At 23.2% G+C, this 23452-nt stretch overlaps 5 protein-coding genes across 5 annotated transcripts; 3 read left to right on the top strand and 2 right to left on the bottom strand.

Moving 5' to 3' along the window:
- Positions 1-1325: 1325 nt before the first annotated feature.
- PCHAS_1035300 (conserved protein, unknown function) lies at positions 1326-2690 on the top strand (the record flags this gene model as incomplete). Its single annotated transcript, XM_734186.2, has 2 exons — positions 1326-2478; positions 2626-2690. The coding sequence occupies 2 exons, from the start codon at positions 1326-1328 to the stop codon at positions 2688-2690; spliced, it is 1218 nt and encodes a 405-aa protein (XP_739279.2).
- A 2510-nt stretch (positions 2691-5200) lies between these two features.
- PCHAS_1035200 (plasmepsin IV, putative) lies at positions 5201-6550 on the top strand (the record flags this gene model as incomplete). The annotated part of the gene is made up of 1 exon (XM_740717.1): positions 5201-6550. One exon carries the CDS (start codon positions 5201-5203, stop codon positions 6548-6550), a length of 1350 nt encoding a protein of 449 aa, XP_745810.1.
- Positions 6551-7974: 1424 nt separating this feature from the next.
- PCHAS_1035100 (AP2 domain transcription factor AP2-G2, putative) lies at positions 7975-11820 on the bottom strand (the record flags this gene model as incomplete). The annotated part of the gene is made up of 1 exon (XM_016798453.1): positions 7975-11820. The coding sequence occupies one exon, from the start codon at positions 11818-11820 to the stop codon at positions 7975-7977; it is 3846 nt and encodes a 1281-aa protein (XP_016655658.1).
- A 5281-nt stretch (positions 11821-17101) lies between these two features.
- On the top strand, positions 17102-17524 carry PCHAS_1035000 (conserved Plasmodium protein, unknown function; the record flags this gene model as incomplete). The annotated part of the gene is made up of 1 exon (XM_733098.1): positions 17102-17524. One exon carries the CDS (start codon positions 17102-17104, stop codon positions 17522-17524), a length of 423 nt encoding a protein of 140 aa, XP_738191.1.
- An 823-nt stretch (positions 17525-18347) lies between these two features.
- On the bottom strand, positions 18348-21557 carry PCHAS_1034900 (FANCJ-like helicase, putative; the record flags this gene model as incomplete). Its single annotated transcript, XM_016798452.1, has 1 exon — positions 18348-21557. One exon carries the CDS (start codon positions 21555-21557, stop codon positions 18348-18350), a length of 3210 nt encoding a protein of 1069 aa, XP_016655657.1.
- Positions 21558-23452: the final 1895 nt, after the last annotated feature.

The raw sequence follows: 23452 nt of genomic DNA, 5'->3' as shown, positions 1-23452 counted from the left end.
AAGACAAGATAAATGTTAAAAAAATGCCATTTTCGTATAGCATATATACACATATATTGAAAAGGAAAAATTTATATTTTTAAAATATGCTTCCAAAAATAAGTTTTCCACGCTTTATATACAAGTTATATTTTTTTTTCAGGAATATGGGATATTTAAAAATGTGCTTTTAGCCTTTATTATAAAATTATTTTTCAGGCTAAAATTTTTTTTTATAAACAAACAGAAACAACAGTAATGTGCCAATTTTACGCCCAAAAAATATTTTTAAAAATACATACTCATGCAAACTAATTTATAAGTTCTTATATTAGCTCATATATGTAATATTTTTTGGTGTCTCTTTAAAATTAATTTGGAGGTATAATAAACATACGAATGCCAGACAAGCTTATAAAGGGTAAAAATTTTTGTTTGAATAATATATGATTTTTAAAGAGACATAAGACAAGATATTCTCAAAGAAATAAATAAAAATATCCAAAATAAAATTAATTAAACAATTTATGATTAATTAAAATACACACATATATGGAACAAGTCTATACAACTATAATTAAATAACATCATGAAGACAATTATTATTTCAATTCTTTTATTTAAAAATATGCCTATTTATCCATATAAAATTAAGTTAATAAAAAAACAATTAGTAAATATATTTTAAAAAAGGTGATAGACTATTTCCACAAAATTTTTAATGCGGTGGCTTTTATAAATAATTATATCAAATTATAAAAATTAATCTATATTTTTTCAAAAAATGCATGTAGATTGAGTTAAAAATTATAAATATCCAACTAGCTTTATACTAATTATTTTTTACACATAAAAAAAATATGACATGTTCATAAATCTTTTTATGTACACCAAGATTTATCTTTCATTACTTAAAAAAAAAGAGAAAAAAAAAAATATATTAAGTGATCATATAACTTTTTATGCACGGCAAGGTCGATTTTTTACGATTTAAAAAAAAAAAATAAAAAATATATATATATGTTACATGGTTATACAACTTTTTATGCACGGCAAGGTCAATTTTTTGTAATATTAAAATAATATATATATATTATACATATTTATTTTATATATTTTTTTATATATTTATTTATTCTTGTTTGCTTATGATTGTTAATTTACGCGTATTTATTTATAGGTATTTATTCGCTCTGTCTTTTTTAATTAATTTTTTTCGTTTGTTTTACAAGCATAATATGTCTCTATTCCCAAATTCGCAACCGCATTAAGTTATATATTAAAAAAAAATTTATCTTCAAATTATTAATTTCATACATTGCGGTAACAAAATTTATTTACCAAAAATGACTGATAAATATTCGAAAGATTCAATTAATCCATTTCAAGCAGCCCATAGTGATGAAAGTTTCGATGTTCCTAATAAGTATGACCTTGTAAATAAAGCAAAAATATTTTCCTCGACGTATTTTTTTGATGGAAATTCATGGACAGGATTAGACAAACCATTATACCTTAAAAAAACGATATTCGATGATGACAGACTTCTTGAATTAAATCCTGTTCAGGACAAATTACCACCAATTGAATTAGAAGCATCTTTAAGTGGAAAGTATGATATTAAAGTTTACCGAAATCGTGAAATCATATTAGGTATTGAAGGAGAGCAAAAAATATTAATAAAATTGCCAATTACGAAAAATATTATAACGTGGCATAGCTCTCAGCGTTTACCAGTATTACCAAAGGCATGGAGACCAACTGTTTTTGTATTAAATTCATGTAATGTGTTTGTTAGAATAATACCAGAGAAATGTTTAGTTATTAGCAAGGTTAATAATGAGGATTCTTTTAAAGTGACGTGTATTGATTATTATGAAGGATTTTGTTGTTGTAACCCTGTTAACAATTTGGCTTTATTATATGGGCAATATGAACAAAACCAAGCATTTAATATTATGAAATTACCAAAACTTCCTTCCAGTAATGGAAAATATAGCTATTTTTTACAATTTTTTTCATGGGGCACAATGATTATACCCAAAAGCGTTGATATTTTTAAAGGTGGATTTTGTAGCTTTAAAAAAAATCCAATTGCTTTATTAATTATACCCCCAAAGATAAACATCTATATAGAACTAAGCCCGTCTTCTCCAGTAGCCGACACATTGGAGTATAAAAAGGATTTTCTTATTACAGCAAGGAAACCAAATATTACCGATATAGAATTCTATTTAATTATTCAAGATCAATTAACTATATACGATTATTCTTACGATCTTCGTATAAATAAAGATAAGGCACCAATATCTTACTTAAATATTCCAATAAAATTTAAAATAGATAAAGAAGAAAGAGAGAAAAAAAAAAGGCAACCATCACATAAATGCAAGTGGACCTTTATTGATTCAAAAGAACAGAAAACTATGAGCGATATATGTGGGCAAACAGATCACATTATGTCACCAGATTTAGCATGCATCTTCGACGCTGAAACAGGTATGATGAACACTCATAAAATTTTTACCACGTTGAAAGTGTGTAAATACACTTTATTATTTTTCATTAAACAGGAATGCATTAAAACTTGCACGACATAATATATTATCATTCGTACTTTATATATATTAAAATTTATTTCTATAGGCACCTACTATTCCACAGAATACGGAATAAACTATTGCACAAATTTCAAAAAACTACAAAAATAGACCACAGGCTAAAGTCAGACAAAAAATCGCATATATATACTTTCCCACAATATGATTGATACTAATGCTTATATTTTTCTCATCATATTTATCGAATTATTATTGTTGTTCATAATTGTGCAAACAATTTTAATGCATATTGTTTGGGCTATTGCGAAAAGGTGTATATTCCAATAAAATATACCTTTTAAATAGAGCATATGGATATATCATAAATATTTTATTTTTATATGCATATGTTTATTATTTATTTTTTCTTAAAAAATTATGTTGGCTTTTTGCGTAACTTATTATGCATGTATACTATATTGCCATAAATTTTATATCGTGAAAATGTTACATATATATACATTATAAATGTGGACCATCATAAATCTAAAATAAATAATAAGTTAAGGCATATTTTATATTTTTTCCTTTTGCCTTTTTTATTATTCATTTGATGGAGGACTTAATTTTTAGATTTTTATAAACATGCTTTTCTTTAAATATAAATAATAATTATATCATATTATATCGAAATGAATAATGTCTAAAGTCAAGACAAATTATTTTACTGTCATACTAAATGTGTTATTTACATTACAAAATAAATAGAAAAATAGTAAACCAGAGTAAAATGTGATAAAGAGGACAATATTAATAAAATTCGATTTAGTGTTATCATTAAGTCTCAAAAAGTAAAATTAAAAAAAACATGTAATACTTTTTTTATTATGGAAATATTTTATAATAATTTTTTATTATAAAAAATTTAGGCAATAATCTAAGGTTATGCTATAAAAATTTTATATTATTATTTATTAGAATATATAAAATGGTGGTACACTACCACAATATAATTAAATATACCTAATATATAATTATTACAAAATTAGAATAATGCAATATCGATCTCCAATTTCATTTTTATTCCCTATGTTTTTTTTGTTAACATAGTTGCCATAATATTCTCTAAAACCTAAAAGCACTAGGAGCCTAGGTTATTGCTCATAATGCTGTATAATATTCTTAGTAATAAAGGAAAAATGTATAAAAAATTATATTATTATTTTTTCCCTTTATCACTAAGAATATTATACCTTTAAGAAGCAGAAATGCTTTTATCAAATAGTATATTATATGTACTTTGAGTTTGTCGCCAATCTCCTTACATTATCTTTTATTTGTTTTTTTATCGCCGCATTTTCTAAAAGTTATGCAGCTAAATAGTATTACGGCATTAAATGATAATAATTTCCCTTATTATACTAAAACACATTCTTTAATTATTATAATATATTTATATATTTTTTTTTTAAAATAGGGACGTTGATTAAATATTTTTAATCTGCCCTTATATTATATAATAATACAATACTAATGCTTTATGGCTTTTTTTTATAAATTGACAAGCCTGTATTTTAAATTATTTATTCAAAGAAAAAACACTAACCTTGTCGGGGTACTCATATTGCAATATTATTATGCATTAAATATATTTAAACTCTAAAGTAAAAAATCCTAAGCACAAAATAAACAAAATAATAATATAAATTAATAAAAGTACAGGGCAATGTATGAAAATATCGTCATTAGTTGGATCAAAAAAAGTAATATTTTTTAAATATAAATATTTTTCCTATATACGTAATTTTTTAGCATATACTAAAAATATTTTTTTTAATTTATAATATTTATTATATAAAAATATTAATATTATTTATAATACTATTGTAAAACTATTCTTTAATATAGCTATTTTATAATAATTTATCTCCCTTTTCTATCCCCAAGCAATTTTTTTACGGTTAATTAAATAAATATTATAATAATATTTCATATTTTTTTAGCCTATATACCTAGGAATATATTTATATATGTAACAATTATTTTATTTTTTCCTGTAAAATTATTATTTCTTTATTAATAAAGGATTTTAACAAAATTAAAATAATCATAATTTTTTTTTTTTTTTTAATTTGTATGTTTTTTTGTTATTATATTGGAAACAATACAATTATAATTTTATTTTCATTAATTAAATACAATTTATATTATTAGGAATTAAAGAAATTTTTAGGTAAGTTTTAAACACAATATTATCTAATGGAAATTTTCGATTATATTTGACATTGATAATTCCCCTCGCGGCTTTTAATAATTATATATATATAGTTATATTTTTTGAGTATATGCAAAGCATTTTAATGAATGTGTTTTTCATTTAAAATAATTATTCTCCTTATTAAAAAGATTGGGGAACTTATATTTTGTATTATATGCCCGTATGTGCATATGCTGAGAAATGCATTTCCTGCTTATGCATAGAATGAGTTTACTTATTCATAAGTATAATATATATATGTATAATGGCTAAAGGGGGGAAACACACACGTTTTTTTTCATTTAAAGAAAATATATTTTCGCTATTAATTTTTTTTATATAAGCCATGCCATTATTTTTACATTATTATGTTACAACATATATATAATATTCATTTTTTTTTTTTTCCTTTGATTAGTTGAAAATGGAATATTCCGAAAAAGAACCAAACTACTCCAACGGGCTGATGCGAAACGGTTCGGCTTTTGGGCACTTAAAATTTGATAATATGAAAAGCTTTAAAATTCAAAAAAAATTTCAAGCATTATATTTTATCATATTTGTTTGCATAATTGGATCCATATTTGCATATTTGGTCGGAAGTAACTATTATGGCTCCAAAACCGATATAGATAAAATTATTGCAAATTCCAATTATTTAACAATTCGTGGAAAACTTGAAAGACCACGTGATAAATTAATAAAAAAAGTTATGAACAAAAATATATCTAATTACATTAAAGAATCATTTAAATTATTAAAATCCGGTTTATTAAAAAGAGAACACCTTGTTAAAAACACTGATGGTATTGAATTAGACCAAGTCGTTGGTTTAATGTTTTATGGTACTGGAGAAATCGGAGATAATAAACAATCATTTGCATTTATCCTTGATACCGGTTCATCCAACTTATGGGTTCCAAGCAAAGCATGCAAATCCGAAGGTTGTTCATATAAACACACTTATGATTCAGAAAAATCACATACATATGAAAAAGATGGTACACCAGTAAGTATAGTATATGGATCTGGTGGAATCAAAGGTTTTTTTAGTAATGATATATTTACTCTTGGACATCACACAATACCATACAAATTTATTGAAGTAACTCAAACTGATGACTTAGAACCAATTTATAGTGGATCTCCATTTGATGGTATATTAGGATTAGGATGGAAAAGTTTAGCTGTCGGAAGTGTAGAACCAGCTATTGTTGAAATGAAAAAAAAAGGACAAATCGAAAATGCATTATTCTCATTCTACTTCCCAGCAGCAGAAGATGCAAATGGTTATTTCACTATTGGTGGTATTGAAGAAAGCTTTTACACTGGTGATATTACCTATGAAAAATTAACCAATGAATCATACTGGCAAATTCAATTAGATGTAGCTTTTGGTTCAGTAACCCTTGATAATGCTAGTATCATTGTTGATAGTGGTACAAGTGCTATCACTGCCCCATCAGATTTTCTTGACAAATTCTTTAACACTATCACAAGTATCCCAGTACCTTTCCTTCCACTCAGAGTTGTTTTATGTGACGACAAAACCTTACCAGTTTTAAAATTCACATCTAAAGGCGCAACATACACTATTGAACCACAACAATACTTATTTGATCTTGACCCAACCGGTGGTCTATGCCTTATTGGAATTACAGATGTAGATATTGATGCTAGCACTTTCATTCTTGGAGATGTATTCTTTAAAAAATACTACACTATCTTCGATTATGATAATGAAAGAGTTGGTTTCGCACTTGCAAAAAACTAAATAAAAAAAAATAAAGTTTATATATGTTATATAATACATACGTAACATGTCTGCTTTTATATATTTTGTGAGAGTATCGTATATATTTTTAAAAAAAAAAAAAAAAAATAATAGTGCCAGAAGATAGAAAAAACAATCCAATAAATGGATGGTATACAATATTCATATTAATTTATATCATACAAATAATAATACGCTATTGAAAAAATAATTAGTAAAAATCACCCCTTTATTATTATTTTTAACAAGCATATATTTTTAAGATCTTTAATTAATTTTTTTTTCATTTTTTATGCGTTTATGTACGTATGCATATATATACATATAGCCATAATTGGTATCTTTTAAAATGTAATTTTTTTATAGCATATTTTTTAATATTCATGGAATTTTTATTCATTTTATTTTAAAATGAATATTGTTACGGCCTTTTTTATATTTCATCAATAGTTTGTGTATACGATAACAAAAGGTGTGATGGAAGTATAAAAGACAGACATTAAAACCGGCTTATAGCTATTATATTTGAAATGATAATTATTTGCTGACCATAAAACATGTAAATTAAAAACGAAATGCTTTATAAAAGAATATGAAATCTTTTATTTTTTTCACCTTCGCTGGTGAGGATAAAAATGGGTAGTTATTAATTTATGCACATAATAGAGTATTATGCCTGCTTTTATGGCTATCTATTTTATGGGCATGTGAGAAATTAACAGATCAGCTCTCATGAGGGCTTGCTAAGTATAGCAGGAATTCGGCATATTTTATTTGTAGCAAAATATTATATAATACTTTACTTCTTATATAATAATATAGGGAAGTTAAAATCGTAGAACCATTGACATTTTTTATATATCTTAAAAAAAGGAAAATAAAAAAAAAAATAGAAATAATAAAAAATAATAAACAAAAAATGAAATCACTGAAAAAAAAACACATCTAAAAAAAAATAACAGATCAATATTATATTTATCTGGATCTTTATTTATCTAAAGATTTATTCGCATATATCCATACGAGTATTCGCTCTTTATATATTAGATCATCACAACTTGACATAATCCATTACTTAATGTGGGGGCACATACGAGGTACATCAACCTATTGCAATTACTTGCATCTATGCATATTTAAATGCCTTTATACAGTATATAGATTCTTTATTTTATGAATAAATAACTACAGATTCTCTATTAGGGGCTCTAATAGGATATGTAGTATATCTAGATATAGGCAGAAAATGCATATATAGCAATATATGCCCCTCACGTTTTTCTAATTATTATCAATTGTACAATCATGGTATAAATAATTTATTTAATTAAAAAAAAAAGAGAGAAATGAAGTCTCTATGTCCAAACACAAAATATTTATCCAACGATGTATGGGGTATCGCTACTTCTTATTTATTAGCTCATTTAACAATCATAAAAATTTTTTATTTTTCTTTTTTTTTTCGATTTTTTTCCAGAGGGATTAATATTATTATTAGCTAGTTTTTTTTTGTCCTCATTTAGAAATTCTTTAGTATATTCCTTTTCCATTTGTTTTCTATATGCTATACATTGTTGTTTAACATTTTCGATTTCTTCATATGTCATATTTTTTGTAACTAGAAATCTTTTTGCTCTTCTCTTTCCACCACTGACTTTATATTGGGCAGTCCAACTACTTCGGCTTTTTTCAAAATAAACCCCTGATACTCCAGTAGGTCCAAAAACTTCTCTTAGTTCTTCTTGATCTAGACTTGTAAATTTTTCTAATTTTTTAACTCTTGGAGATTTTATATCATAATTTGATCCACAAGTTTGTTTCGCTGATTTATTTTTTTGTTCTGCTTCTTTATTATTTAATAATTTGTTTCGTCGTAAATTTCGTAATTCTCTACTTGTTAAAGTTGGTTTATTATGATCCCCATCTTTATTATTATATGTATCATCATAATTATTTTCAGACCATATTTTATTTTTATCTTTACCTATACCTTTATTATTTTTTATGTAATATTTTCCACTTCTTTTACCATCCGCCCCATAACCCCCTACATCCATTTCATTTCTGCATCTCATTCCTTCCGTTTCTGAATTATTCATATATAATATTTCACCAAGCATTCGATTCATTTGTTCTATATCATTTTTTTTTAACATATAATATTCTTCCGATTTAACATCATTATTAAAACATAGTTTATAATTAGAATTAAAATTTTGTGAAGTACTTACAATATTATTACAATTACAAAAAAAATCGCTTTCTTTTATAAATACTTCGATTTTATTATTATCATTATAATGGTTACTATTCGTTTCAAAGTTATCATATTGTGCTCCTGAACATACAGAACAACATTTTGTTAAATCGACAGATGATATTTCTAAATTATAATGATCATCTTCATTTTTATTTGAATCTAAATAATACATATCATCTATTACTCTTGTTTCATTTTCATCATCATCTTCAATTTTTTCTCCATCAAAAAATAGAGGATTTGATTTGGGGTTTCCTAAAATATCATTATTTAAAACTATATTATTTTCATCATTATTATTTATACCACTATATTTATTTTTATCAAGATTGCCATAGTATCCAACATTTTCTAAACCACCATTATTACTATTCCATCCTTGTCTTATCAATTTTCCTTTTTTATTTTCAAGATAATAATATAATTCATTTAAATCGGACATTAATATATTTAAATTATTTATTATTATATTATTTGGTAAGCTTTGATTTGTTTTTAAATGATCATCTAATTTTGGATTATTTTTATCTTCTTTCAAAATAAATTTTTCTTTATTTATTTCTTTTTCATCATTATCTTCAGATAAATTATATTCTTTTTTGATATCATTTTTATTACAGCTTTCAATACTTTCTCCAGATATTTCAAAACCCTTTGTATTCATATCTTCTTCGTTTTTATCGGTTCCTAAAATATGATTGTTACTATCCATGAGCCCATTACTTTCCACATAGTTTGTACTTATTGCACAACTACTATCCAGATTTTTACTACTATCAAGTATTTCCCAATTTTTTGATCCATTTTCTGGACATACCGAGTCAGTACCTCTGCAATCATCACTATTTCGACAACTCGCCTCCTTATTGTCATCCTTTTCTGCTAACAGTTCTTCTTCAGTTTCGTTTTCAGACATAGGGGCGGCAGGTTCGGACGTGTCACCTTTTCCACCTTCGTCACGTTCACCACTTTCGCAATTCTCATCATTATTTTCCCCTTCGCCATTGGTTGCATTATCAACTTGGGCCCTTTCAATATTACTGCTCGAATTGGGCTCCGTTTTATTTGTTACAAATTCTTTATTTGAATTGCCATCAAATGTTGTAGCTAGCGAATTTCCATCACTCCCAGCATTCAAATGGCCTTGGCTTTGTACATTTTCACCATATTTTATATGATCACTTTTGGTGGCTTTATTAATATTTTCATTATTAGTTTTAGTTGGAGTAACAACATTTTCATCACCATGTTCTTTATCTTCATTTTTAGTAATCATTAAACAAAATGTTTCGACAAAACTATTTATAAATTTTTCTGTTATTTCTTTTTTAAAATTATCACAGGAAAAAAAATTAGTGTCTTTATATTTTTCCACAAACGATGTTATTTTATTTTTATTTAAATAAAATGAATTCCATTTTTTTGTTATATTTATCATAGTAGGTGAATGTGTATTAATAAATAACTGTAATTTTTTTTTAATATCTGTTTTATCTTTATCAAAGAAATTGAAATAAGTCGAGCATGTGTTCGATTTATTTTCATATATATGTTTATATGGGTTATATATAAAATTGAAAATTTGAGATTCTTCATTTTTACAAAACCCATTATATAAATAATTATTATTTTGTATATTATCAGGATTTAATAAATTATTTAAATTGTTATTATAATCTAACCCATTGTTAAACGAAAACATATTTTTATAATCACTTTCGGTATTACCTAAATCATTATCATTTTTATAGCTTGACAAAAAATAATCATTATATTCTTTGTTATGAGCATTTTCTAAATTTTTACTAAAACATTTTATATGTTCATCATTTGTTTCATTATTCAATTTTTGTTTTTTATTTTCTAAATTATTTGATATATCATTTTTTTGTTTTCTCTTTCTTTTCTCATCTTCCCCCTTTTTCAAACTTATAGTATTACTCTCCTTATTTTGGGATTGTTCATAATTTGGAATTTCTGAAAAACTGTTGAAACTCACATAATTTTTAGAATCTGTAGAACGATTTGACTTTCTATTTTTATACGAAAAAATTGATAAGGAGGAAAATATTTTTATATTAATTAAATTAAAATATATATAGCAAGAAAATATAAATTTTTTTAACACAAAAAAATACATATATATATCATCTTTGCTACATAATATTTTATATAAATGATAATTAAAATTTGACATTGGTCCATTATCTGTACATATATAAATAGAACACCATTTTTTTTTTTCACTAAATAATAGTTGATATATAGTTAAACAATTTTCTTTTATCATTCGAATATCATAATTATATGGATTTGATGTGTAGATAAAAAATCGGCATGAGTCGCCAAGTTTTTCTTCATAATCATTTTTTATATTATTTTCATTATTACATGTACTTAAATCTGATGTAGTATTATAATAAGATATTGCTTTATTATTATTTTCATCAAATTTTTTTGAATTATCATTTATGACATAATTAAATTGAGAATTCAAATCGGTAGTTATATTGTTACATTCTTCCTTCATTGTAGTATTGAAGTCTTCATTACTTCTTTTTAAAGATTCTTTATATAATTCTTTAGAATCATTTTCTAAAACATAATTCGTTTCATTATATTTATTACTATTGTTTTTTATATAAGATTCTTCTGTATTATTAGCGTTTTTTATATGTTCTTCACATTTTTCATTTATTTTACTATCAGTATGTAGGACGTTATAATTATTAGTCTGATTTAGATCCAAATTGGTGTCTATATTATTTTTATTTATATAATTGTCTGCATTTGTTTCGCTAATAACATGTTGTGTCAAGTTTAATTGGCTATCTAAATCTTGGGGTAGTCCTTCATTTTGTTCTGCTTCTTTATCGTTTTTTATATCGTCTTTTTGATCGCTAGTTTCGTTAGTTGATGTGTTAATATTTTCTTCCTCTGTTGGGTTACTTTTTATATTATTAATTATATTCAAACATAAATTTTTGAATCTACCTGATGTATTTATCATGGTGTTCCTGAATTACATTTTTAAAGTTTGCTTTTTCTTTTTTCAAGCATTTAAAAAAACGAAAAAGAAAGTATATATTCTTTAATATATACGAATTCTTTTCTAGAACATAATAAATATCATTCCTCAACGATGCATATAAGCAATGAGAAATACATGTATATAAATTAATTGCGTCAGAGGACGGCTACTAATAGGATCGAGAAAAATAAAAACAAAAAAAATTTGCATACCAAAAATAATGGTGCTGGTATTTTAAAAATAATACAAACACACATATATATAACACATCTTTAATTAGATCTAATAATGCATAGCATAAAATAATAAGTACATAATAAAATATTTACATCGAATTAGTATAATTATACATATTCAACGTGCCAAATATGACAAGGCTACGCTCTCTCTGGTTTTCATATATTCTTCAATGTAACTATTTTATATATCTATTCATATAATATTATTCTTTGGAATTGTATATATATATTTATCACGAGGCAAACCAATATTCATACATATAATAATGCAAGCATTGACATATACAATAAGGTAAACATACATTCATATAATAAATTCGCAATCACTATTTAATTGCCAATGTCATATACGATAAAAATTTTATATATCTATAATCTGCTACCAATATAAAATTTTTTTTTCTCTTATCTATTCATTTTTCTATTTTTTTAATATGAACTATTCGAAAAAAATATTATATAAAATTCAAACGTATGTATATATAGATATGCATAATTTTTTTACATAAACAGATATGGGATAGTATGTAAGTAGGCCCAGTGAATTAAAACATTCATCCTGGATAGGTATGTAACAAAAATAACCAGATAAAAATATAAGCAAATTGTTTATTATCAAAAATATAAGTAATGTATATATGCTTCCACTTTTTTTTTCTTGTTAATCGCTATGCATGTATTTTATCTATTATAAACTTGTAGAAACAAACGAAGTATACATTTACAAAACAATATATAAATTATTTAAAGCATATGAATATAACATATATAGAGAGAGAAATAAATAAATATATAGATGTATGGAACACTATCCGTACAAATACAAAAATGAATTATATATATGTTATATATATTAAAACAATTTGAAAGTTAACTATTTCATAACCAATGGTTAAATAAAGTTATATTATAAATACGCTAAATAAGTATTGCAATTTAATTTTAGGAAAATTGCATATAATAAATAAAAAAATGAATAATACAACTACATACAATCATATTTGTATGCACATAGTCGTATTATTTTTAATTACATATCATCATATATATATATATATATATAATATATCTATGCCCACTTAAATATGTAGTTGTCAGTCTTGAACTTTATAATATTTGATATAATTTAAATAGAAATATAATTTAAGAATTAATTATTTTATATTAATTTAAAGATCGTTTAGGAAAAAATATATAATTTAAATAATATATATAAACCAAAATTTTCATGATGGGTTATTATATTAAAACTATTTAAAATTGCTATAACACAAAAGAAAGGGTAAAAAAAGGGAAAGAGAAAAAGGAAATAAATATAATAATATATATGCAATATATATATTTATAGCATGTGCAATAATATATATAATATATATAATGGTTACTTATATATATGTAGTACAACTATCGGTTAAAACTTAAGGTATCAAATTATGTAAAAAACAGAGTTCTCAAAAAATTGGAAATTTTTATATTTAAATAATATATATCATAATATACATTTATATTATATCTTATTTTATATAATGATAGTAATTATCAATATATAATTTATATTTGCAAATATATTTTTATACAACAGTGCTATTATATTTTCTATGTTATAGCTCATGGAAATATTTTATGAACCGTTTGCATATTAAAAAAAGGGGGTTAAAATAATATTATATATATTTATAATAAAAAACACTGCTTTATTGTTATTATATCTATCAATATAAATCATCGAATATGTAAAAAAAATAAGAACAAACAAATAAACAAAAACAAAAGGAAATATATATCCTATTTTTTATGGCTTCAAATCTACATGCATAGATAGATAAATGTAAATATGTACTCTTTTGGAATATTCAACTTTTTTGTAATGCTTTTTAATTATTTAGCTGCAACCACAAATATACATGTATATATTTTATTATTTATTTCCATTAATACTTAGATGGAAACAAAACCATGCAGTCAAATTTGTTAAAATATAATTGTTATGCATCAAACTTATAAGTGGAAATCAACGATATATATACCACAAGTACGCATATGTGCTCATTTATAGTTTATATTATGATGCAACTTAATATGGAACTATAGTTGATTTTGACACATATATAATCAATCGGCTGAAAAGTAAGTATACAATCTATATAATATATTATGTATATATATATATATTATGTATGGGCATATGCATACGTATAGTGTAGTGAAAAACGGAGCTCTATCACTCTCTATACTTATTTAAGTACCTTATAATTCCTTTAAAATATAATCTTTAATGAATTATTATACGCGTATTATTGTATATATGCAAATATGTATATGGGCATATGCATGTTATGTACATTTATTGAGAGTAGAAAATGCGGCAAAAGAAAAAAGAAAGTATAATATAAGGAATTGAATAAAGTAGCACACCAAAAAAGAAAAATAAACATATTAAATATCATTAAATTTATGTATATTATTCATTCACGGTTTAATTACATAATATTTATAATACATATTTGTGTGTGTGTATTTATGGTATTTAGTAATCTATAAAAAATCTGGAAAATAATTTGTATATATTTTTTTTCTCTATGTATCCTTAAAAACAAAAAGAAAAAAAGGAAAGCAAAAAAAAAAACAAGCAAGAATACGAAATACAATAAAAAAAAAAATTAATGTAATATTTGCAAGCTTATGTATGCTATATATATAAGTGTATTTTTATGAAACGAAATAAAAATGCACGAAAAAAAAAAATAACAAAAGTATTCCAAAAATAACACTAGGACTATAAGAAAAATAATAATGATATATACACTATCAAATATATTATAAAAAAATACAGTAAAATAATGTCCTCATCATAAGTTATGGCTATTATTATGTTATATCTTTTTTATATTATTTTATTTGTAGCTTGAAAAAAAAGCAAAGCGGTTTTCATTTAGAAAGATTATGCAAAAAAGGATATATAAGGCATATATATATTGTTACAACATTAAGATAATTCAGTATTATTTTCTATATGTTTGCTCACTATAATATAGAAAGCATAATTTTCTTGATATATATATTTACCACTTGTAATTGTATCATCATCATCACACCCTTTATATCAATATGTATTGTTATGTAGAAAAAAAAGAAAATAACTTTATTTCCTCAAAATACGAAATACATTTAAATTTCAAATAAATAAATTATATATGTATTAACTAAGCTTCATTAAATGTGAAATACTTTATACTTGTGCATTGATTTAAAAAAAAAAAATGAAAATGGAAATCTACATGAGCATGTATTGCATATATATAGTATGCATAAGAACATTATTTATAGTACACAAATTTTCCACAATTCAAAAAAAAATATATATACTTCCAAATAAAATGCACAGATTTATTTAAAAAATAAAAGTAAAATTCTTTGAAATTTTAAGTGCGTATGCATAATGCAATATTAGATAAATATTATCTGAAAATTATTGACTTTCACAAATGATTAATTTTTCATTTAAAAAAAAAAAACTCTCCTTTTTTTTATGTACATTTATACTGAAATGCTTATAGACAGTGTTAAGTTATACGTTACACTCGTCTATGTTTATGAAAAAAAAGAAATTCCTGTTTACCTGCACACATGCGTACATACACAAATAATTACGTGTATATTTCTATGTGTATTCCACCGATGTGTAATAAATTAGTCATTACATTTATATTTGCTTTACAGCCTAATCTATATATACTTCCTTACATTACATGTTGCCTTAATGCAAATCATGTCCTTTCTATTCACACAAAACCTATACATAATTATACAATATTATTAAAAAATAATAAATACTTCTCGGTTTTGTATTTTCATTATATTCTAAAAAAATATATTTTTTTTAAATGTTATACTTTTCCTGAGTGTGGGACTACAAAAAATGCTATCACAAAGCAAAGGCTTTTTTTTTCTAAAAATATGAATGCATATTTTTAATCACATGAATGTAATAGCTTGATTAAAAAAAAGGAAAGAATAAATATAATTACAAAATGAGATATAAATCAAAAAGGATATTCCTATAAAGCTTATTATGCATAGGCTTTAATGATATAATATATCACCATTCTTTTTGTTGTTTTTTCCAATAGCCTTATGAAATAGTTTTAAATAATTATATGTCCCTTAAAATTTTATATGAAGATATCCACATTTGTGTGATTTATAAGTCTTATATATATCCATGTTTATTCATAATTATTATAAGACAGATATAATATTGTCTATATTTTTTTATACACAAAAAAGGTTAACATATTATATGTTCCCAAAGGTCGACAATTTTGGAAAAAAAACATACATGTAGCCATTTTTTTATTCCCAATCATAAATTATGCATTTTATTTTTTACTCTTCATTATAATAAAAGACATACCTATTTCACATAAAAAAAATTCCATTCCATTTTAAGGGACAAAATAAATAATTAATAAAAAGTAAATATTTACCATTTTAATGTGTATAAACAATAATTAAGCTCAAAAAAGACAACAGAACTTATCTATTACTTTTTTTTAATTGGAAAAATTTCCGGCGTTTTTTTGCATGCAAGCTTTTATTATATATATTCATGTTTTATATTCTTAATTAACTTCCAAATTTGTTTATTTAAGGACGTTTTTATAATTTTATTTTGAATTTCGAAATGTATAAATAAAAGGTCTTTTATTAAGTAGCTTGAAAATTTTTTAATTTCCAAAATTTAATTAACTAAATTTAAATTGGCTTTTTTATTGTCTTTTTTTTCCTTTTTTAATAATTACATAAGACATGGAGAAAATTATAAAAATTGTACATGTATAATATAATTATTTCGAAGGGAATTATGTCAATTACGCTTTTTTAATTTCATATATTTTTTATGTACATAATAAATATATAGGTATATGTAGAGATAGGGGTAGGCAAACTTTTATGGATAGTAAACATACAAAATGAGAAAAGGGATATTTTGAAAAAATTAAATAATATAAAAATATTTTATGGCTAATAAAAGCGAAATAAAGCCGCATAAAGTGACAAAGGACTACTTATCCCAAAATATCGACAACGGAATAGATACTACTACAGTTTCTCATAATATAAAACTTGAAGAAAATAAAAAAAAATTTGCTCAAAAATATGAAAATAAAAGAGAGGGTAAAATTTACGAAACCCAATGTAATAATTCATTTCATTTCAATTGTCTTCTTTCTTTTTTTATAGTAATATTTTTGTTTTATAATATTTCTACAGAATTAATACGCATCATAAATAATAGCTTAGTGGAAAATATAACAAATGATGATTTAAAATTTCCATTTCAAAATAGAAAACAAAATACAGATCATTCCATTGAAGAGCATATTGAAGATCAACATTCGTATTATGAATATGCGAATTCGCTATATCAATATTATGGGTAATGCAAGAAAGAAATACAACAAACGTATGCATAGATTACTTTATTTTCAACACAAAATGTTAAAACAATTAGACATATTCTTTTAATTTTTTTTTCTTAGCATTTTCGGAATATTTACTTTTTCCTTTTTTTTTGTATTTATTTTTTGTATTTTCATAGCTTCAATAATATCAATGTTAAAAATACTCATTAAAAAATTGAGAAAAAGGAAAAAGGTAATCATATAAAATGTGGCTGATGAAAAAGTGTAATAATATTGTAGAGGCTTTTACAAAATAGATCCATCATGTAGCATATATGCATGTGCATATATACACTTGTGTCCTATTTATTTCTTCCTATTTTACAGATGCATAAAAATAACAAATGCGAAATAACCTCTATGCATGAAATAATATAATGACCACCCATAGTTATCCATTAGATTAATGTGTTCGCTCTATTTACAGAAACTTTTATAAAGATTCAAAATTTTTTAAAAACGATAATATATTATTTTTTATAAAAAAAATAATAATATATACAAATTTTCATAATATGCAAACATATTTATAAATTTGTTTATTTTGAGGGTGCTAATCCTAAATTATATTTATTATTTTTGTTTATTCAGTGAATTAGTCACCATTTCATTTTAGTGCATGTTTTATACATGCATTTAATTGACATAAAAAAAACTATGTGTTACATAAACCGTAGAAAAATTTTAAAAATATAATTTCAATAATGTTTAAAAAAATGTTAATAAAAAAGGAAAGACATATGCATAGATATGATTCGAAACAAGTTCGATAATCTATTAAGTCTTCTGACTAACCAAGGTATTATATTCGTTCAATTCTTTTGAGCCTATAGTTATATACATACTTTTCCAACTCCTGAAAATGGTTTGTCTTTTCTCTAAACTTCTTCCTAATAATGAAGAAGCATTTCTCTGTTTGTTCTGGAGGGAAAAAATTATTAATAAGTTTAATAATAAGTTCCCAAATATTTATTATTTTTTTTTCTGACATAATAAGATGAAAATTGATTGGTGCATTTTTTATAATTGTATCATCGCTGGAAGTTTCATTTTTTTCTGCTTCACAATTTTCGATAATTAGATCGAAAATGTTACTTATTAGTAATTCGTATTTATTATCATCATTTTTTTTTTTGGTTTCTTTTATTAATTCAAAAAATCTAGTATATATATCTTTTGAAAATATTCCTCTAAAAGCTGATATCAATGACTTTGCATCATCCAGCTTAGCATTACTTTCTTCATTGTCTTTTGCTTTAAAAATTTGTTTTTCATCATTTGTACTATCTACGTATATATTATTTTGTGCTTGTTTTCCTTTTGTTATATTTTGTATCATACTAAGTATTTTAGGTTGATTTTTAATTTTTTTTGTGGGGTTAAAAACGAATTTATTTTCTGAAATTCCGTGTTTGTTTTGTTTAGGATTTTGTATATAACAATCTTGAAAATTTTTTCCAATTTGTTTCATAACACTACTTTCTTCACTTCCACCCATGCTGTTAAAACTGTCATTCATTCCATAACCTCCATTTTGTTTTTCAACAGATCTTTGAGAATTACTAATACTTGCTTGCTCTGTTTTCAAATTGTTTATACCTTTAAAAAGCTCAAAAAATTTTTCAATATCATTTTGTATTTGATCAATATCTCTATATACTCGAAAATGGGCTCTAACCCATTTAGAGATTTCTTTAATTCTTTGATTATTCGAAAATCGAGAATCAAGAAAAAATATTGCTCCATAGTCATCTTTATGCCTAATAACTCTACCAATAGACTGATTAATTGATCTCATAGCTTCTTCATTATACCATTTATTTCCTTTAGATGCATTATTATCGTTATTTGTTTCACCAGATGGATTTGATTCCGTTATTTCGGATTTAAAATTGTCTAAAAATTCTCTTTTAAATATAATTTTACTATCATAGACATTACCATAAGGTAATCCACAAATTATAACACCCCTACAGCAATCATCTTTAAAATCAATTCCTTCTGATATTTTTCCTCTACATACTCCCATAAGTATAGCGCCTTTTCTTTTTTTTTTTATTATATTTTCATATTGAAATAATATATCTTTTAAATCAGCTGCTTTATTGGGTTCAACAAATATTGTTTTATATGAATTTATTTTATCAAAAATTTTTAATTTTTTCCAAGTTGCAACAGTTTCAGTCATAGAACTGTAAGATGCAAAAAATATTAGGACACCAAAAGGTATACAAGCAATTATATCAAATATACAATTGCCTAAAGCTTTTATATAATTTTCATTAGATCTATTTTCATAAGTAGACAATAATAATTGATTATTATAATGAGTCATACAACCAACAAATAATTGATGTGATTTAATAACATGATCATTTTCCAATATGTGATGAAATGAAAAATAGCTTCCACTTAATTGTTTTGAAAATGGTTCAACTGGAGATAATGTGCCTGATGTTACAATTATAGAATTTACCTTCTCTTTTATTATTCCACATAAACTAGCTGTTGCTGAAAAACATAATAATGATATTGTTTTGCTCATAGTATAATTATTTTGATTATCATATGCAATTTTTGTTTTAATTTTTGTAAATTTTTTCATATGATCATAAACTTTATTTGGATCATTAGATTCATTATATAATACTTTTTCTTCATTAATATATAATTGAAAATATTCTATACAATTTTTAACTATATCACTAAACAATATACTAAATGCCTTTTTCACATTATCTATAGTAGCTATATATTTATTTACATTTTTTACATCAATTTGAGATAATTTAAAATCGTTTATATATTTATTTAATAATTCGATCATATTTGATAATAAATTATTAAAATTTTCAAAATTACTTTTACTAATATTTATATTATTATTTTCAAATATATCAAAAATTTTATTTCCTTCATATGTTTTATGTCTTTCTTTAATTTTCTTTTTATCATTTCGTTCTAACCGTTCATTTTCTAACCATGTAATTAAACTATTAATACTCCTATTCAGCATAAATAATTCATCAACATTTATTTTATCTTGTATTTCTTTATCTATATCATTTACTTTTTCTAATATACTAAGAGTAGCCTTTATACTTTCTAAAAATAAATTTAAATCTGAATCTCTTATTTTAAATGATACCGCTTCTTCTGCAACATTTTCAATATTATGTCCTTCGTCAATTATAATAATACAATTTTCTAAGTCTAATTTTAATATTCTTCTTGTACTTTCTTCAAATAAATAATTATATGGTAGTAGAATAACATGACATTCATTTTGAATTTCTCTAGTAGCATAAAATGGGCAAAAATGAATATTTTGTCCAACACTATTATTTCCTTTCCCTATGTCATTTAATGTTTCAACATCCATAGGGGTAGTAAATAAATGTTTATATTTATATAAATGTTTTAATCCATTATGATACATACATTCTCCACTTTTTCTAACTCTCTTACACATATTATTTAACATTGTACCTTTGTAATTATAACTAATATTATGAACACATAATTGATCTCTTGAACCTAATATGGTTGTTAATAATTTATATTTTTCATTATTTTTTATAAAATATACATTTTTTAATTCTTTAATTACTTGTTTTAATTGACTGTGTGTTCTAGATGCATATATTATTTTTGGATAATCTGCTTTTATACTTTTTTTAGGTCCATTATCATTTTCTTTGAACCCAAAAGAAACATTTGATTTATTTTCTCGTATATTTATGCTTTCATTGAAATGCCCTTTTTTTTCTAAAACATTCACTAAATAACTTATACTCGCACAAAGTAAACATAATGTTTTACCTGTACCAGTAGGAGATTCTAATATTGCATTTTCTTTTTTTTTTAATGCATTTAACACACTTAGCATATAATTATATTGACAATCATATAATTCATATGGAAAACAAACTTCTACATCATTAATAGTATATCGATGATTTACATCATCATTCTTTACTATTTTGTACTTCTTATTAATTTTATTCTCCATTTTATTTATTCACTTCTTTGACACATATTTTTATGTTTATTTATTTTTGAATTTATTTCATATAAGTATATATATATTGCACAAATAAGAATTATCTTATACTTATAGATGTGCTGTATTTTATCTGGAAAAGGCAATTGCCCACCTAATTACTACTCTTCCTTTAATATTTTACATCTGTTAATTTTTATTTCATCGATTTAGTATTTATCGTATTTTTAAATTTATAATTATTTATTTACAAATATGTAATAGCCATAAAATACATATATATTATGTGTATTTAAGCTAGCCTTATCGCAACAAAGACTAGGTACAAGTTTCACACACATCTGATCTTATATTCGCTCTTTCGTAAATTTCAGTTTAAAGCGTATTAAAATTTATTTTATTTTTATCCTAGATATTACTTAAAAATTAACTTAATTATCTTTAAAAGTACCTTAAAAATATTTTTAAAATTATCCTAGAACATTGCATACATTTGTTTTAAATCATTTAAAGTTTACATACTGTATGCTCATCTTTGCATATTCAAACAAATGCGAATAAATATTTAAAACTTAAACGTGCGTATTAAAGTATATAAATCTCACATATATGTACAAAAAGAATGGAAGACGAAATACCCTGAAATTTTCCTGTCTCGAAGAAATTTTTTTTTTTCATATTTTTTTCATATTTTATTCCTGATTCTCATAATGAAAAATTCCAAGTGATAAATACTTTATTTGGAAATTAAAAAAACGAAAAAAATGATTATACATGTCTAACATACTATATAAGTTCATACTATTTTTTTTTACAAATCTCCATACAATTTTGTCATTAAGCAATTATATTTTTTTATCAAAATTTTTGATTGTTATTCTGTTATTTAATTAAAAAATGGAATAATATAATAACTTAGTCTGAAGTATCAATCTTTAAAAATTACATAACATTTTAATAACTCAAAATTTAACAAATAAAAATATTCCATAAAATATTTATTTTGTTTGTATTCCTTGGGGTCTTTATATATTTTTTGTTATTGGTACTTTAAGTATTACAAAAAAATACCCATGTGTATATGCATAGCTATACTTTTATAATATAAAAAAATGAGGGCTTAAAAAAAATTATATTCTAAGACATTCTGCACCAATTCAAAAAGCATACTATACCATTGCCTATTCTTAACAGGTTACATAGCATAAAAAAATTATCCAATTAATATTGAATCATAATAGGTATCCACAAATAAATATATACCCTTCATATGCACTTTATTTACAACTGGTTATCAATCTCCTTATCAATATGAAATACTTAAAGCGTGTATATAATGATTACTTAAAAAATAAACATATATACATGTGTATGTTCCTTCAAAAAAATAATACACAAGTGTGCTTCATTCATATAGTCATAAAAATGGCTTTATTTATAATATACAATTTTTCCTTCTACAACCATACTTTAATAAATGAAATTATTTAACAAATGGGCAATTTTAAATATTATTTTTTTTCAATATATAATTGTTAATTTATATTCATATGTTATACACAAAAATTCAAGGGAAAAATCATGTGGGCACGACGTTAATAATTTTTTTTTTCAATACATAGGCAATAAAGGGCAAATCTTATAAATTTTTATATACATATAATTATGGGTAAATATTCTTATTATATTCTCAATTTATATATTTTTTCTTTTTTTTGTGCTACCATTTTTTTTAAAAAAGAAATAAAAAAAGATAATAAAAAAGATAATAAAAAAGATAATAAAAAAGATAATAAAAAAGATAATAAAAAAATACAATTTGAAAAAAAATATTTTGCAAATCTATAAGCATAGCTAAATTAATTTTAATAATTCCAACAATTTTAATCGTTTGAACAATTTTA

This window comes from Plasmodium chabaudi (assembly GCF_900002335.3).
Source record: "Plasmodium chabaudi chabaudi strain AS genome assembly, chromosome: 10".
NCBI lineage: Eukaryota > Apicomplexa > Aconoidasida > Haemosporida > Plasmodiidae > Plasmodium > Plasmodium chabaudi.
The sequence above is the reverse complement of the archived record's forward strand: the minus strand, read 5'-3'. Positions and strand labels throughout refer to the sequence as shown.